This window comes from Dermacentor silvarum, chromosome 7 (genome assembly GCF_013339745.2).
Source record: "Dermacentor silvarum isolate Dsil-2018 chromosome 7, BIME_Dsil_1.4, whole genome shotgun sequence".
Taxonomy (NCBI): Eukaryota; Metazoa; Arthropoda; class Arachnida; order Ixodida; family Ixodidae; genus Dermacentor; species Dermacentor silvarum.
Window position 1 is genome coordinate 88,375,562 of NC_051160.1, and position 19,144 is coordinate 88,394,705.

The 19,144-nt window shown below is 47.4% G+C and overlaps 1 protein-coding gene across 1 annotated transcript in view; it reads right to left on the reverse strand.

The window, feature by feature from the left end:
* Positions 1-13,009, reverse strand: part of LOC125947161 (uncharacterized) — a 47,117-nt gene extending 34,108 nt beyond the window's left edge. Inside the window, exons 1-2 of the mRNA XM_049671542.1 lie at positions 12,983-13,009; positions 10,344-10,436 (exon numbers count right to left, since the gene is read on the reverse strand). Coding sequence (XP_049527499.1) covers positions 10,344-10,407 — 64 coding nt within the window. The 5' untranslated portion in view covers positions 10,408-10,436; positions 12,983-13,009. The remainder of the gene's footprint in view (positions 1-10,343; positions 10,437-12,982) is intronic.
* Positions 13,010-19,144: the final 6,135 nt, after the last annotated feature.

Here is a 19,144-nt window from a genome sequence, read left to right on the forward strand (position 1 = left end):
CGCATGGCGCGTCACCGCTGGCGTCTCTGGAGAGAATCTTTAACCTCTGGCGCCGGCAGCACCTGCGCGTCAAAAACACACCCCACGGTGCCAGTGATGGCGAGAACACATCTACAAGTCCGTCAAATTGCTGTCACGATAAAAGTACAAATGTCGTCCTATGCCGCGAATGTGTGCTCTCTCTAAATAAGCTATTTTGCAAATTGCTTTGGTTGCATTTCTTTTCCACTCGTTCAGGTACTCTCATAAATACCGGCGTATGAACAGGGAGTCCCAACTATCATGCACCAAGATTTTAAAATATGCAAATGCCACGCAGCTGGGCAGAACCAAGGTAATGTTGTTTGCCTTCGCTTGGTGATACTCAGACTATATTTTGCATTCCGCATATTTACGTAATTATTCCCATATAATTATTCAGCTTCTCATATATTATAGTGAGATGAAAAGTGGCAATGAGAAAACTGTATAGCAAGATGAAAAAAACTCACCAGCCCTTCCCCCGTCTAGGAAATACGGGTAAGTGCAGCTTGTGGCTAGACGGCGCTGTCACAGGCGTTCGGCTTAGTTTACCCTAAACTCAGGATCGGCGGCTCTTCGCTGACATTTGGCCTCAACATAGCGCTCCCGCAATTCGGGGTCCGCGGCACTTCGCTTATCTTTCGCCTGGGCTTCGGAAGCCCTCACGCTAGAATCGGCATTTCGACGACGAGCCCTTTCCAGAACGAGTTCGCGGCGTCGTTGCTCAAACGCAAGCCTGGGGCGCTATAAGGTAAAATTATTCCAAACTACTTTCAATCCAATTTCTGCAATCAGCCTCCACGATTGGTCAAAACATTTTCGGGCAACTCCCAACTTCGCCTGTCTGTCACGCGACGTCACGAAAACCGCAATAGCTCCCCATCTGATATAACGTGTACACACCGACTATGCATGATTAAACTGCACAAAAGAAAAATAATCATTCCTGATTCGACGCCTTTTCACCATTAGCCTTCTCCTATTGGTCCAATGTTTTCTGGCTACGCCCACTTCGCCTGTCTGTCACGCGACCTCACAAAACCGCGAAAACTCACCACGTCAAAGTGACGCGTACGCGAAAAAAATGCATACGTCGAACAAAACTGAAAATTTTTCTGAATAGCCACAGACGGGCCTTTCCGAAAGCAATAGAAGATTGCTGCCCGCCGATCGCTCAGGCCCTCGCTACTCGCACCTGCCGGTGAGCATGTATTTATTTGCGCACAATAAAGCTTTTTCCTTGGCAGTAAAACGTTATCGAGCCCTTTCGGCATGCATATGACATCGCTCTGCCAACTCTTCCTTGCTGAGGATCCGTTTTAGCGGCATTCTTATCCTTCCGTTGCACCTCGCTGCGAATTTCGACCAGCCACCGCAAGCAAAGTAAGGCGAAGCGGACCAATCGCAGAAGCCGGCACCACCCTCTTCATGCGGTTATCTATTTTCACTGTGCTGGCTCGGCCCCATCCAAACCCTTTCCACTAGAGTGTGCTCCTCGCCTCTTGTCAGCCAATTAGATAAGAAAATCCGCGGAGTGTAGACAATGTTATTGGTTTTGAAAGCGAACAAAGGTGACCTCCTATAAACAAGGAGAGTGTTTTATTGGGTTGTTCAGAGAACGCTGCAGGGTCACCGCACGATGCTTGCGTCGGTGTTTGCGTAAATTTGACGTCAGGGGTTTGGAATCAAAACAGTTTGGAATCATTTTACGTTAAAGCGCCCTGCTTCATGACGGAACGCACCACGTCGTGCCTTCCCATTCGTACACCTAAACTGATCTGAGGGGTGGGAAGCCCGGTGCACGCCCTTTCCTTCACATTCTCTTCCCGCGACACACCAAACGATCCTGATTTGTCGCGTACGTCACGTGATCCAGCGCCGGAGCAGCTTTCCCCGCACCTGCTCTACTTTGTGAGTCGTTGAATTTTTTAGTGTGACGCCACAATTTCTTTTAAACCTCCTCGGACACCACCAGCGCCGACATTTGTGAGGTAATACAAGCTTCGCTTGAAAACTCCAAATGCAGCTTTATGTTGCTCAATACGTGCTACATAAGTGTTTTTCCGAGCCTGAAATAAGCCCTGGAATGCACGCAGAATTGCCTCGAATGGCGAGTGACGCTGCAATTGTGCGTGTAATCGCGGGCTTTTTTCACGCTCGGAAAAAGACTTTAATGTGACAACAAACATTGTATGGGGAGTATTTAAGGCAAAAGCCTTAAAGGAAGCCTAAACCACGCAGAGGTCGAAATTTGGATGTGGTTTTGCAATTGTACACGATTCGGCAATGAACACGTAGCCGCGAGAATTTTACGGCGAAGCTGTTAAGGGCTCTCACTCTTCGATGGTCTCGTCCGGAAATAGAAAAAAAAAACACCGCATATCCACGGGGTGAATGATGATGAGTGGGCCAAGCTCCGGAGGGAATCATCGGTAAACCGTGAATCTTCCGTGTAATTCGCCCAGTCTCGCCGCACTAAATCGAACGATTCACTTCCATCAATGACACGCGCCATATGTGACGTCATTCCTATTTTATAACAGCGCCGTTCATTATAATTGCACCATCTCCCGCTTAAGGGGACGCTAGCACAAACGCGTTAGAAACGTGCAGTACTCTAAGGGGAAGAGGCCACAGCGTCTTACGCAGCCATTTACACATGCCGGAACGTGCACCGCGTTTGCCGATGCCATCAGCGTTTATGAATACGGGGGTAAGGCGGAGAGGCCACAGCGTCTTACACCAGCTTCTTACACGGGCCGTAACGCGCTAGGACAAACGCAGTCTTTCATTAATGTTGGGTATTTATTGCCATCGTGGTGCGTCTGTCCATGTGCGCTTCGTGGCGTAGTGGTTAGCGCTACGCGTTCAGAAGCGAGGGGTCCCTGGTTCGATTCCGCTACGGACACAATTTTCGGAATTTTTTTTCTCATAAAAGTAGACGTGGCTACCTACTACTACTACTACTACTACTACTACTACAGAGGAGGGACAGACCCACACCTAAGGAGCTTCGCCCCTAAAAAACTCTCATACGCCGTATGCTGTATGTGCGAGTGAAAGCGCGCGAGGGCGAGGGACGCGCGCTTTCACGGGGAGCGAACGCACGGCGGAGAGCAAACGCGACTTATGTGCGAGTCAAAGCGCGCGAGGGTGAGGAACGCGCGCTTTCACGGGGAGCGAACGCACGGCGCAGAGCAAACGTGACTTCCCAGTGGAAGCCGTGGGGGTACATAACACCTTCACGGAGCTACGCTCACACCCACAGGCCAAGCCCTTTTGCAGTTCCTCGGACACACTGGTACGTACCCTCCGGAAGGCATTCCGACTCCACCCATTCCCAGATCATGTCCTCTCAACACTCACCGTTGCGCCTATCCCCCGCAACAGGCACCCCCTACTGCACCAGGGCCGACGGGACGCACGAGTTGAGGCCTTAGCCCTCACGTACGGTCACAACAACACCACTTGCTACACTGACGCACCAATGTATGACACCACGCGCACTCGAGGAGTGGCGGTCCACTGCCAGAACATCACGGAGGCTGAAGAAGTTGCCATCGCATTTGCCATTGCTCACGGCAACAAGCTAGGACGGTCGTTTCACGTTCTCACGGACTGCCAGGCCGCCTGCAGCAACTACCTGAAAGGACGTGTTTGTTAACCGGCGCTCAATATCGTCCTAAGGGCAGGTGACGCTGGCGAACAGCTGCACATTCGAACACCTCCGCTCAGGCATAAGATTATATGGACACCTGGCTACGCGTGCTGGAGGGAAACAAGGCGGTGGTGAGGGTCGCTCGAGGGTATATAAGCCGAGCACCCGCTCACCCTGCCCCTGAGGCACCCTGTTCCAGTACCGTGTGACTATTCATCCATTCTAAATTATTAGAAGGGTACCCCCCCCCCCATCACTCACTCACCAAAGAGGAGGCCACGAGCTGGAGACTTATCCAGGCTGGTACCTACCCCAACCTCCACCTCCTCAGCAAAATCCACCCCACGGCATACCCTTCACGCTGCCCGTGGTGTTCCGAGAAAGCCACTCTATTCCACATTGCATGAGCGCGTCGTGGAATCACTACCTTACTCCCCCCCCCCCTCATCCAACACACGAGTGCGGAGTGGTGGGAGTCGCTGCTGGCAAGCGAGGCCTTGGACGATCAGCTTAGCCTGATTGACAGGGCACGCAGGGCGGTGACGGCGAGCGGAGCACTGGACTGAGCCCCCCCCCCCCCCTCCACGCAAGACCAAGAGCCTCCGATCTTCGAAGACTCACCACGAATCTTACCATCGCTCAATAAACGTTTCCATCCATCCATCCCAGTGGAAGGCGAGCGGTGGGCGAGGTGGGCATCCAGGCACCCTAGACTGTGCGTGTGCGTGCCCACTCTCCCACTGCGGCGCATGCGCACAGCCCTGCCGGCCTCTGCCGCCTGTGCCACGGACACTCTCTGGGCTCTCGCCCTCCCCTCCCCAAACAGTGGGCCTCTTCGATTATCTGTTCCTGACAGTCCCGGGCTACCCGAGACGGTGCTTTCAGCCAATGAGCGTTGCATATGCAGTCTTTCGGACAGTCTGGGACTGTCAGAGACGGATAATCGAAGAGGCCCACAGTCGACAACGGCGTTTAGCCGTTCCGTCACGTAGCCAACATTTTGACAGCGAGTGTGCGCGGTCACAAACAACGCGCACAACTGTTGTCGACGGCGGCGGCGTCTTGCCCGCTTGGTGACGTGTTTATGAAGAACGTGCCAACCTTTGCCCTACATCCTATAGCGGTGTACTGTAGCGACCCTAAGGCCATGGACCCTGTGGTCACTAAATAAATGAAAGTCACCGGATCATATATATTTCTCATTCTTTATTAGTTCAAATAACCAATTACACCATCACATCTTAATAGTAATAATCGGAAATACGTTATTCCCACCATAGTACAGCTTCGCTGGTCTTTCATCTCCACCCCAGTGGAAGGGCTGACAGTTTTTTTCGAAATGATGGCGTAATGGCGGAGTTACACGCGTTTGATCACGGAGGAAGAAACCATATAGGAGGGAGCATACTGCAACGCGATTGTCGCCGATTGTGGTGGCCCAACACGTGATGAAAACGTCAGAGCACGGAGGAAGCGTCAGAGCGCGCGGTAGGTTTTAGTACTCCCGGTTAACTTTTTTTTTCAATGCCCATTCGAAACCATTTGAAACTCTTGAAATAAACGCACAAAACCAAGAAAAAAGCTAAGAAAAATCTTTTTCCTTCCTGCATGTGAGCAGCTGCCGGCCGAGCGCGCACCGAATAAAAACTACCGGTAACAAACGTCTCGGCAAATCTCGATTCTCCGTGATCTCAACGCAAGAGGTCACGTGTTGGGCCGCCACTGCTCGCTACACGAAGCGTTCGCTTGCCAAGGCTGGCTGCTTGACGTAATGCTCCCTCCTATATTTTCCTTCCTCCATGCGTTTGATGATCGAAATGCGGCCCTCACTCGTTTGGCTCTTTCCTTTTCTACGCTCTGTTCGCCGGCTGGTCTCTCGTCTTCACCGAGTGCTCCTCCAAATTTCACGTGGCATACGTCATCGCCTACGCGCTTTTCAATACACTATCCACTTCTGGTTACCGCGACTCTGCGCTTCTCGGCTTCCCGCTGTTGTTGCCGTGCCGGCCCATGCTCCTGCAAAGCGTGCCGCTATGGACTCTTGTGTTGCAAGCATGTCTAGAAAGGCTCGCCAATATAATGGATCACTACACTCACGCCTTGCCGAAGCACATCCGCTGGCGAGGAACAGCCGCCGTCGCTGCCTTCCCCAGATCGTGGCGACGATATGGCTTGGTACGTTCTGCTGTTTTCGCCCACTGGCTGTTAGCCCGTTCCGCGCTAATGGCGTCATCAATGAAGTGCGCGTGCGGTTAATGCGCGGAGAGCACAAATTCCGAGGAGAGCGTCGGCGGCAGGGAGGTGACAGATGTCGTCGCAAAACACTTGAGGACTGTGTTCGCGCAGCTAATCAGACCGCTGAGCACGACTGTGTTGGAAAGCGAGCGATTTGGCACTTGCGTTGCGCGACGTATTTACCGATTCGAGTGCGCACTAGCGAGCAACATGACGAGGAACAGCAGGGAGCGCGCGTACCTGCTAACATACTAACCAGAAGTTCTAGGTTCTTGTTCTACCAATCGACAGCATCTGCTCCTTATTACGTCACGACGAACCCTGGGCCCAGAGAGTAGCACTGGATTGTTTTTCAACAGCGGCACTGTTTAAGCTTTTCGTTTCCCCGCGTAGCGCTCGCGAAAGAATTATCGCCAAATCCACGAAGTGAATGATGATGAGTGGTCGAAGCTCCGGAGGTAATCTGGTAAACCGTGAATCCTCTGTAGAATTAGCCCACTCGATCATCATACAAAGATGTGACACAGAAACACGGGGGTGTGGTGTGATTATATATACAGTATATACACTATGTTTTATTATTTACATATTGATACAGTATATACACAATGGTTCATTCTTTACACATGGGGTAGATGATGACTTTGTTCAAGAGCTCTACGGACCACAAGGAGGGGGTTCCCCTGATTCTGCTTTAGTCATATATGACGTTAAGCTCAGGAGAACGTTTCCCTTTGAGTATAACGGCATTGTGGTCCGTAAAGTACAAAGCAAAGGGATCGTGAATTGGATGTAGTCTAAAGTTCGAAAAGGCGATGTCCATACACGTTCCCCTGATGGTGGTGGGACGTTTGTATACATACGAAATGTACCAGAGATCGTAGCGGCACATCATGTGTTGGACTAGCTAGTCGTCGTTCATGATGTCCACGTTAAAGTCTCCTGGGAGCACGAAGGGGCCGTGTTTGGTTTCAGTTTCATATTGCAGCATCGCCTTCTCGATGTGCGTGACGATGTTTCCCTTGGACAGCGCATTGAGTGTCGACCAGCGAAAGAGAACGGAAGCGCGCCAAGAGCAAGTGGAGCGAGCGCCGCCGCGCCATCTAGTGGGCGCCATTCAAATCAAACGAGAGCACTGCTGCGCCTCTAGCGGGAGCGGCGAGTAGTAGCGTGGCTACAACGGCGCGACGGGGGACAACGCTCGACCGTAAGCAGCTTCGCCCCTAAAACTCGCCTAGCAACGACCTCACAGCGCGTTGACTAGCAACCACCTGCCACAGCTGCACCTCGCTTCTCTTAACTCTGGCAAGGCTCCTTCGCCGCGGCGCCAGTGATCACGTCAGTGTGCGTTGCATAGCGCAGTTTGCAACACCGACACCGCGTTGCACCGCGTTGTAATGCCAGCACCGCGTTACAGCAGACCCGCTCCGTCAATGCGTTCGCCAAGCAATCACTTACCCAGCTTCGCCCAGCCATGTCATTGCCTCGCACCACAATTCTTGCTTTGCTTAGTCATGACAACACTTTGTGAAGCTTGGCCATGAAGTTACACTGATTATAAGGATCTTGTCGCCGCGACGGCGATACACACACCTCTCGTAGACTTCGCACTGATTAAATGTAACATGGGACGGCCGAAGAAGTACAAGACTCTCGAATAAGAAGCCGCTCAGCTGGAAACTCGTCGTGCAGCCAGCCAAGAGCGAATGCGGCGATTGCGTTCGATTCCGGAGTATCACCGCCTCCCAGCCTAAACTTATCAAAAATCAGGCGAACCTAGCAAAGCTTAGCCAACCCTAGTGAAACTGGAAGAAGCTAGGTGATCACGAGCTCCGCTGTTTCTCCAGCCTTGCACAACTAACTTAGTGCAAACTGTGCATTTTTTGTGGCGCACCCGCGCCGCGTAGCGATGCCGCGTTTGGCGTCGTTGATGATGACGGCATTCTGAAATCAATGCGCGTGTTTACTTGAAACGTTTAAAAAAAAAAAGACCGGCAGATTCCGCGCGCTGTGGACACCGATGTTATGCGAATGACTGTGCGGGGAGCCAACCAATTTAACGAAACGATCACAAGAGCAGCAGGACATAGGCGGCTATTTCATGACATACATGTCACGAATGTCATGACTCCTCAGGAGTCCCTTTAGCTACGCCTAAGAAATCTTAAGGCGAAGTCATGCTCACCACTATTACTTCTACCATCAACCTTTAGTGTTTCCTTCACTCAATTCCCACGTCAGAACTCATTTCAGTGGGTTTTGAGTTTTAATCTTTTTTGCTGAGTCATTGTCATTTTGCTCGATCATGCTCATGACTATGACTTCTATCATTATCCTTTAGTGTTTCCTTCACTTAGTATCCACGTCCGAACCCATTTCCGTGGTTTTTGAGTGTTATTCTATTTTTTTGCTGAGTCATTGTCATTTTTGCGGAGTCATGCTCATGACTATGACTTCTATCATTATCCTTTAGTGTTTCCTTCACTCCTTCTTCACTCCTTCCTTCACTCCTTCAAAGAACACATTTGAGGGGTTTTTCAGTGTTAATCTTTCGTGGCGTGCCCGCGGCGCGTAGTGATACCGCGTTTGGTGTCGTTGATGGTAACGGCATTCTAAACTCGATGCAGGTGTTTACTTGAAACGTTTGAAAAATATCGGAGGTAGTTTAGGGGCCCTTTACATGGCTCATCAGACGATTGGCTTGAAAACACGGCGTGTGGTACAGGAAGTCATGTGAGCTCGCCTCGCGCCGAGACGCGATCGTGCCACTGCTCTCGCGTTCGTCGTCGTCGTCTTCCACAGCTGCCTCCGATGCTGCTCATCGCGCCAAAAATAACTCATAGGTAATTAAAATTGAATTATTTAGGGCACTGGCACCCACGAGCGTCGGTGTTATTCAGGGCGAAGTTAATCAAGGTAACGTCAATAAGGCATCGAACCCACAAATTTTGGTGGGTGAAAACAAGTAATTACAAGTAACAACGCATTCGAATGAGAATGTCAAATAATTTATTAAATGTCTGTTAAGTGTTCATAATTTTCTCATCGTCATTTTTAGTGTAACTATAATATTTGAGAAGTTGAATAATTAGGTAAGACTATTTATGTTATTACGCGGAATCCAAGAAAATACTCTGAGTATCTCCAAGCGATGGCAAACAACATTACCTTGGTTCTGTCCAGCTACGTGGCATTTGCATATTTTTAAATATTGGTGCATGATAGTTGGGACACCCTGCATATTGGAGATACACGGTACACCGAGAGATAGTAAGTCGTAACTTAAGACAGGTAGCTACTAGTGGCCTAACTTTCCTACCTGTCAAATTGCGCATAATTTAACGGCATAAAGAAGAAGCACATGCTGCATTCTTAGGTCATTTCAGAAGTAGCATTATGATGATGACAACAGTGCGAAGGCAAACACAAGCCCGACGAGAATGAAAACAACTGAACCTGGACCTCGTGTTTATTTACAAAAAAAGGATCAATTATTTAAAACGCATTTTTTTAGTAAAAGACAGTGAACATTTAGTCATATGTCCGCTTTCTTTCCCTAGCTCTCCTTGGCAAAGCATATATTAGCATTACAATTCACCTCCATGTGAGAACAATTAAATTTGTGTTGTTCGACATAGTGACTGCTACGCCCTAATATGTAACAATGCGACATTACGAAATGTGGAGCTCGGCTTCCTATGTGATTACTGCTTTGTAGTGAGAACCGAATTAAAAAAAATTGCGTAGCTTGCACCAGAGGTGGAGCTGATGGTCGCCTAGCTAGTCCGGGCTTTTTGGCTAAGCTAAGCACTACCAAGCCATCCCCAGCATTTTCCAGAATTTATTGATTATTGATCGATTCTCGATTACCTATTGATTGGCTACCGATGACTGACTAAGCTTAAGTATTCCCAACCATGATCAGCTAGACTTAACCAGGTTCAGCTTCGTTAGTTCACAGGGGTATGTGCCATTGCGCTTGAACCCTTTCTGCAGAACCGCCAGGATCGGTCCACATGTTTTCCGCCGCATCACGGACTTACGGCAGGCTTAAACAGCTGCGCTGTTAAAACAGAGATTATAGAAATACGAGCAGATATGACCCTATATGGATATTTACTATTGACGGATCAGGTCCATATGTCCCATATGCGCAAGTACTGGCATTAAGCGCGGTCATGAATGATGGGACGTTTGCTAAGAGATTTGGCGCTCTTGATCTGTGCGTGTAATACCGCTGCCTGAAATAGATAGGTGAATAGAGAGAAATGCTCTCCACGAGGGGGTGTGCTTAATTAGGCTGCGCTGTTATTAACTCTCCAATTAGTGAGCAAGCTTACGGGCTGTAAGGAGTAAAATTTGTTATAAACACTATATAACGGAGGTTTCAGTATGCAGCTTGTTCGGAAGCTCACGTAAACATACTCACTTAAGGCGCAATGCCAAATGCAGCAAGAAAAGCATACAAGAGTAGCGGTAAGCCAACAATTCATTTCCGTCGTAACAGTATCCGATGTAACAACTGCGGAAAGAGAAGCGGGATTAGTATTGATCGGTCCCTATATTGTCGTTTGCTATGAAAATATTCAGTGGTGAATTAGCGTCAGATGCTAGGGAAATTCGTCAGAATAACATTGCAAATTGGTGAGCTCCGCGGTCCGTAATTTAAAACGCGCACCCCGCATTGCAAAGTGTTGTTCAGGATGTCACTCGGCACATGTCCTGCCTGCAAAGTGCGATGCACAGTGGTCTGTAGCAGCCCACTGTCGGTTTCAGTATATATATATATATATATATATATATATATATATACTGAAATCTGAGATTATATCTTTAGAGCGCGCCGCGCAAATGTGACAGCCCCATGCAGATGACATTTCGCGGAAGCGATTTTCGGAAATGAGCCGAATACATGCTGTATTCACTTTCTATCGGCGAAACGGAGGCATCGACGAGACAGCATGCGCTTTCTCATTGAAAGAAGCGATATATATATATATATATATATATATATATATATATATATATATATATATATATACAAACACTTTTTTTCACGTTTATGCTCCTAATGCTAACGCATTCACACTGCGTTTTCCGGCGTCATAGGAAATTTGCTGAACGTGCTCCCGAAAATGCAACCTTGAACAGCTGGCCACGAAGCTCGCACAATTTGAGTTTGCCGACCATAGAAATCACACGATTCAAAGAGAGAATGACTGTAGCTCAATCGAATGCCCAAATACAGAATCACCATCACCAAACACAAACGAAAAGAGCGAGACAGTTTGGCTTAGGTGAGCAGCGCGATACGAATTCAAGCGAAATACGTTGCCGGGAAAGCAAGCGTGTGAATGAACGCGAGAGCGAAGATCAGTCGGTTTTGAAGCGGGAATATTTTTGAACGGTGCTACCGCGACCACCCCAAAAACGGAAGAATATTAAACAAACGAAACAAGTAACTCGGTTATGACAGGTTGTTTGATCCTGTTCGTGATCGCAAACATTGCGCGAATGGCGGCCAGTCATTATATGTCGCCTAACGAGTGACACGCTGCAGGGTTGCATGCCTAAAGTTTCGGTATAGGTACAGCACCCGCTGTTATATGCCTGATACGAGTAATTAACTCTGCAGAAGAAATTTTCGGACCGCGGATGACTGAAATATTATTACGCACGCTATCAATTTTCATCTGTGTCAGACTGTGACTTGCACGCGTGTCAATAGCATCAGGAAGAACTTGAGATTTCGAGAGAGAAACGCTCACAATGTGGAAAAAGCACCCATTTATCTATAAAACTACATGTCTCACAGCTTAAGTTGACGCTATGGCAATCTCACAGTATATCTTGTGAGCACGTCGCGCAAACGTGACAGCGCCATCCAGATGACATTTCGCGGAAGCGATTTTCGGAAATGAGCCGATTACATGCTGTATTCACTTTCTATCGGCGAAACGGAGGCATCGACGAGACAGCATGCAGGTTTCTGATTGAAAGAAGCGACACCGAGTAAACTAAGGATCAAGAGGGGACGTTTGTTCACGCATAAAAACCACACAATCAAGAACACGCTCTGTGAGTGTTGTTAAATAAGAACAAGGGCACGGACATACTTGGGCGAGCCACTAGCGCATGTGCCGGAGAAGCGTAAATTTCGGGAAGGACCGTCTGTAAGCAAAAACTACAAGTTCTGCTATCGCCTAATGTTAAACAAACACACAACTTTATTCTCCCACAGTCAATATTAAAGAAGGCCGTTGGTTTGCTCGTGTCCATGATATTTTTTTCAGGCTTATATGTATCTACCTGAACGACATGTATAGAGAGCCCCAGCAAACGTTAGACAAGGTGTTCAAAGAAAAAAAATCGTTGCACAACCATTGTTCAAGATACCATTTTGAGACCAACAGTGTTCAGTCAACATAACTCTGACGACGGTACAATGTAGGTCTTATAATCGTATCTTCCACCGTGATTTTAGAATGTTTTGTTTCTTTGAATACCTTGGCGAAAGTTAGCTGAACAAAAAACGGTACACTACAATTGAGTTTGTCTAGCCGAAGGGTCAACCAAGAAATGCGAAGGTCAGTGAAGCCATATCTTCCAAGAGTCGTCAAGTACAAATAAAGTTCGTAGCCGATACGAATCCAAACTCTCTATTGGAGCTGACTGTTGTATGAGTGTTTTATTGGAACTGACTGTTGTATAGGCTTGGGAGTTCGTGTACATTTTCGTTGTTACTTGAAACAACCAGATGAGGCGTATAATAGTGAAATTGTATAATTTGTTCAAGCAAATTTAAACTAAAATATGCTGCTGCTAAAGGTGGGCGAATCGCGTCGTTCAGGCTGTCATTGTAAGAAACAGTTTCAAGTGATAGACATTATTTTGCACAATGCATCATCTGCGATCAAAGAGGCAAGAGCAATAAAAAATATTCATGCTGTAGATTGCAAAGACAAAGTTAACGGTGTTAGCTGAGAGAACACGTTTGAAATTATTAAAACGATGCGGATACAAACTATACGAGCCTTTTCCTCCTATACAACGCCTTAAAAGCTTTACCGGAATTGACGTTCCAACAGCCGAGAAGCTCCAGGCGTCACCATTAAACTGTACATTTTCTTGGAGGTACCGCGCTTTGAATAATTACTCCAGACTTCCACGAAGACACTTGCGCTGCGAATAATTTGTCAGCGTGATAGAACACACTTGTTAGACATTGCCTTGTGCTTCATCATCTTCACGCCAACAATTTTTCGAGAACGTTTGTCTAATTGGCTCTTTATATGGAAGAAAATGGTATGACAGTTTTTCCCCACAGACGCCACGAAGCCCCGGATCTTAGCTATAAAGAGTTTCGCTGTAAATCAACACCACTTCACTCCTGTGAAGGTGGTTGCACAACGAAACGCAGATAATTTGCGCTTAATGTGGGGCAACTTGTCAAAAGACCGAATCCCATGATGTGCACCCATTGCGCACAATGCTCTTTAAAGTTATATATGGCACAAACGCACGTTTACATGCGGTTTACAAAACCTTTATTTCATTTATTTATTTGAAATAACTTCTATAACTGTTTTGTGCTCGCTCTAATGCACACTGATGTTTTCCGTTGTTATTTGAGAAATGTTTCTCGCCAAAGTAAAATCGATGCATGACCTATGTGCGGTAGTTGGTTGACTGAGATCGTTGACGTAAACGAGGCCAAACTTTTCCACGAAGCGGCTGAACCACTACTCTGTTTCCGGTGTTGAGATGTCTACGTTAAAATCTCCGACAACGACCACCGGTCAGGGATTGGCGGCAACGTACGTTGATCTACGCGTGAGTCGGCGCGCCTCGTCATCAATCATGCTATTTGACCGCGTTTTCTTTTATTTCTACGTGTTGTACTGAAACGAAAGCTGTGCTGTGTGTTCGCCTCACTGTCTCTGTTTTACAGGGGTATGAGCCAATGCTCCTTGCCCTGCACTACCCCCGGGATCGAACCATCTGGTTTGAATTTTCTGCCGACAGGTGTGAATTTTTTTCGGGAATACTAGCCATAGACTGCTTCGCAGCAAAAGATTGCGGCCTTCGCATGCTTCTACCCTGCTGCAAAGCGTGTGTATCCACTGTGAGTAAGGATGTTTGGGCTTTCTTGACGTCCTGACTTTTCAGTTTTAGTTCAGCTAAATAAATATGCGGTATTTCGAAAGGAATATTGAAATATTCTTGCGTAACCACGTTATTTACTACAGGGGCTGAACTTTGCTTTGCAAAGGTGAAAGTCCTAACACGTAGGAAGCGGTCTGCGCTGGATGCATGAGATAAGACAAAGCAGCGGGCTGGGGGAGAAAGGACGACGAAGTGAGATTAAATGGCGGAATACACCCGTCTCACTGAGATTGTCTTTTGCATAGCCGTTCTTGTGAGGAACGTTACATTTTGGCGCAGTCGACAGCTTTTGAAGTCCAGACATATGGGGGACGTTTTTCGTGGACCAAGCATCATCGAAGTCCGTTCTTTTCTTCATTTTGATAGAAAGAAATGTTTGTGGCAACTTTTTGTGTGCTTTGAAAATCTATATTGATCCCCAAACTTTATAAAGGCTATCGTTGAAGAGGCGCAGTATTGCCAGATGCGCTGCTTCGGGAAGTGGCCACGTGCCGTTTTGTAGCCTGACGTCTTCGGTTCCTTCACACTACCTCATAAATTGTACTCCTCCATAGATAACTTCTTTTCTATAAAGGGAGTGCTGACAGAGCGTCTGCATCCTGGTGTCTTGTCCTGGGAGGCGAGCCACCTTGAATCTCTACACTGTTCATTTTCACTGACCCACCGTGTGCTCTGTATTTCGTTTTGAGAGTGGCAGCAAGTTAATCAGGGGAAGAGTACATACAAACATCGGAAATTTCTTCATCCCAAATAGTGTAAAATATTTTAAAGTCATAACCACGTCAATATTTGATTTCATATCGTGCCGTAGTTTATTTGGCGCTTCGCAAATGTGAAAGAAATATATAGTATCACTTGTAGTTCGATCTCAAAAGGTTTCTTGGCAACCCCCTCATAAAGAAGTAATCATGTACCATAATGAGAGGCGTCCGGGTACAGCACAAATTGCAAGTTGGGTCCAGGGGTCAGCAAATGGTCTGAAAAATAATTTCTTGCATTTGCTCTGTAACAGCACCCGTAATCTTTGGATCACATGAAGTGCGCATGTTTCTTTGTAACCGAAGTAACACACTTCGCCTATTTTGCGTACTTCCTTAATCGTCTGAATATACCAAGCAGGGTCTAGGCACGCGTGCGGGGAGTTCTCATCGAATGGAAAGGCAGTGGACCTGATCCACTGATTATTTTTCTTGGGTACAGTTCTTCTTACCATCGAATACCCTGCCAAGAAAAACAACAGTTGGCGGAAAACTTCACCCTTCGTCACCCTTCGTAAAATTGATGCTAACCCAGCCCCATCAACCTATACCCATTGTTAGGTGGTGATTGTAATCCTTTCTTCAGCTTTAATAGACTACTGCGTCGTTAATAGGGACATTACAGCATTTGCCAATGAAGTCGGTTAACACGATCTTTATCAATTTCTTGAACCAAGCACCGGAGGATTTTTTTTAGCTAATGGCGGCTGACTGTGTTTTTAGGTCTTGCAAGGTGTGACTAAGGCACTGCACAACTCTTCCTCGTTTCAGGTATACTTTACAAAAATATATCCCAGAAAAGTATCAACATCTCTCGTCGATTACTTGAAAATTCGTGGCAGTCTTCGGGTGCAACGCCAAACAAGATCGCCGGGCTGGTATTTCACGTCACGTGGCCGAAGATTGCAGTATCGGCGTTCCGTGCTTTGGTGTTTCTGGATGCGCATATGGTTGAGTTATCGTGCTTCTTCAGCGCGTTGCAAATACCCGGCGAAGTCGAAATTCTTGTCGTCGGTGACATGCAGCAGCATGGCGTCGAAATTCGCCATAGGAATTCTTCCATAAACCAGCTTGAGCTACGTAATCTGCGTTGTCTCTTGCACTGCCGTGTTGAAAGCGATGGTTACGTTCGGAAGGATGGCATCCAATGTTTAGGGGCGAAGCACCTTATGGTCGAGCCTTGTCCCTGGTCGTCGTCCGTTGTCCATAGCTCGGGTTTGCATGGAGACATGCTGTACAAATGTACAGTATATATATATATATATATATATATATATATATATATATATATATATACGGGGGATTCACGGTTGACCGAATGATCCGCCGGTGCTTCGCCCACTCATCATCATTCACTTCGTGGATATGCGGTGATCTTGTGGCGCTTAACGTCGTCGTGCAATGTATCGTTCGGCTGCTCCATAAGACCATTCGTCCTTGCTATGTGGTCACTTGTCCACGTGCAGCTTGTCTGGCTGTATGCAAAATCACTTAGTTAAGTTCCGCTGTAAGACCGCTACTCGGTCGGTGATCAGCACTTCCGGAGCACAATGTCTACTGAGCGGTGTTTTATGATATCAAAATTATTAGGTACCCTTATTCATATATGTCAGTATTTATTTAACCAAAACGCGACTTTTCTATTATTATGAGAGAGATTGTGTCACACGTACCATCCCATTCAATGTCAGACGGCAAATTTTACTGTGGATGTTTTCGCTCTTTGGCTTTCAAATAAACATATGACAAGTAATTTTGTTGTAATTGGCAGTAGTTTGAAGCAACTTCAGACCCTAAAATGTAAAAAAGCGCCGTATGAGGCGTTTTTGAGATATTAGGTTGCAGACTGTAATATCGACTAAACGAGCGTCAATTTATCATCATCATAACATTCTTCACGCTATTTATATACACTGAAGGGCGAAGGCCACTTCCAGACACCTACGTCTACCGCCATGTTACAGCAGCTGCTTCCGTAATCGCATGAGTCTACGTAATACTTTATAGTTAGGGACTGAAAGGTATTGTATTCCTTGGATCCAAATTCGTTATTTCGATACCTCTCGTTAGGTTCTTTGCCCATGCTAGAGCTTACATAAATAAACTACTTATTCTCAACTACAATTAGAGGGAGCGGAGTAAGGCCCCACCACTGCAGGGCGTATCATAGACTACAAGCTCATAGGCGCCCGACCAGGTGAGCAATTAGAGATCGTTGGTTGTGGTTGTGAGAGCACGCGCCAATGTGCATCTGAAGGAGTGCGAAGACGAGGGTGGCACTAGAACACCTCTCATACCCCTCTCGCCCCGGAAAAGCTAGCGAAGTAAATACCACCTGGGATGACGAAGAAGTTTGCGGGCAGTGCATTTACAACGGGTCGACGTAACGCCGCAATTGGAATAGATGACAAAATTTAAGGTACTGTTACCGGGAAGAACGTTCGATGTGGGCACAGCTTGACGGGATCGAGTGTGACTTCATCACAACTGTTAATGCTGATTAATGCTGGCTGTATTGACTGTACTAGTCCTCGAGTGAGGACTAATACAGGGCCGTCGCAAGGGACGGTCAAGTGACCTCCATATAGATGAAGACCACGGTTACCGCTATACGAGCTTGCTCACAAATACGTCTTGAGTAAAATGCACCTTTGGAAGCATCGGTCGCATTTGCCCAAAGGGTTTCCTGAGTCTCTCACCTTACTCTATGGTGTTAGGAGGCTCGGAAGAGTGGAGCAACAAATTCACTCAGCAATTGCCAAGTCATGCGGGAACCATACCAGCTATCTTGCAAGTATCGTATTTCGTAAATGTAGAGCGGATGCTGAGGATGACAAGGGGAAGTTTGCGAACACAGCAAAAAAGATGACGAGTGATGAGGGTGGCCTTGAGCTGACCGTGCAGTCGCTCCTTCATTACCTGAAGGGTTCTCGCGTGGACGAGGAACTTGAATAACGTTTTCAGGCCACGTAATAAGACGAGTTAAAATTTGACTCCACAGTCAGTGGTATCGACGTTGTGCAAGGAAATGGGAAATCTAGCAGCTGACAAGTGTGGGCCCCACAGCAGGTGCTGGAACCCTTCGGTTCAGCGGGTGAAAGTGTCCACGCAAGCAAGCTTGAATCCGGCAAGAGATCCATAGATGTCGACGTGCACGTAGTCATGCACAGCGTACTTCCCGAAAGGGAAAAGGTTGTACCAGCGAGTTCGTATGTCGGGTGATGAACCGGCGCTGGCACTGGAGGCACTCACGTATGACTCGTATGACGCAGGACGTAGGTGTCAAAGCTTGGCCCAATGAAGCGCGAGGTTACAAGACACTGCGAAATGTCTCGAAGACCAGACGACAAAGACCTAATGAAATGACAGAACGTATGTTACAATCAAGCCAACACATCGAAGACGATAGCGCCTGAGGAGAAGAAAAGTGCGGCATGGCGCATAGCTTTAGCGATGTAGACACGGACCGTAACGCGGCCAGCTCATTGTCACGCCGTTCTGCTAGTCATCACACCAACGCCAAACATGTTTGTGTACAAGGAATCGAAAATGTACTTTACGGCATTGCTAACGGGATCTTGAATGGGACAAATTCCAACCGTGTAATCGGATAGAAATTTGGCAGGTGAATCTGACGTCAAGCGCAGGTACTGTGGTTTCCGCAAAAGAGTGTGAAAGGCTTTGTCATCTTTGAGGCGGGGGAAAACGGTGCATTTACATACATCACGAAGATCATGATTTACAGCGCGTTTCTGGAAGCGACGAAGGCTCCAACTGAAGTGAAGGAAGCTTCCCTAGCGGGAGACGCTTCGGCACTTCCCGCAGCAGTTGCACGAGAAGTACTGCGTCTGCCAGAGAGGGCAAGGTAGCTGTTAATACTTCATCGGCTGTAAGCGCACACTCAAATGAGTTGGTAGGAGACATCGTGGGCTTGAGAAGGTTGAATCTTGGACAATACCACCCCAGCTTGTGAATAGGATTACGTCACTCCATCCTTGCTGGGCTAGGATTATTAAGGCAGTCAACAACTAACCGGCGTGCTACCTGAATACTTCCTTTGAAATAGCGTAGCCAAGGAATGTAGGAATGGAAGCCGCGACACCCGGGATGAGTGTTATGGTAGCGATGCAGGATTGCTGCAAATAAAACTGGCTATGAGCAAGTTTCAAAAGAAATGTGACTGCTTGGAGGTGATGTCATCATGGCGATGCGCTGTCCAGATAAAACTCTTGGAGATCAACAGAACGCTCTTGTTCTGAAAACAAATCTGTAAGCTCACTACTAGCTCTCCAGGAAGTCGCGTAGT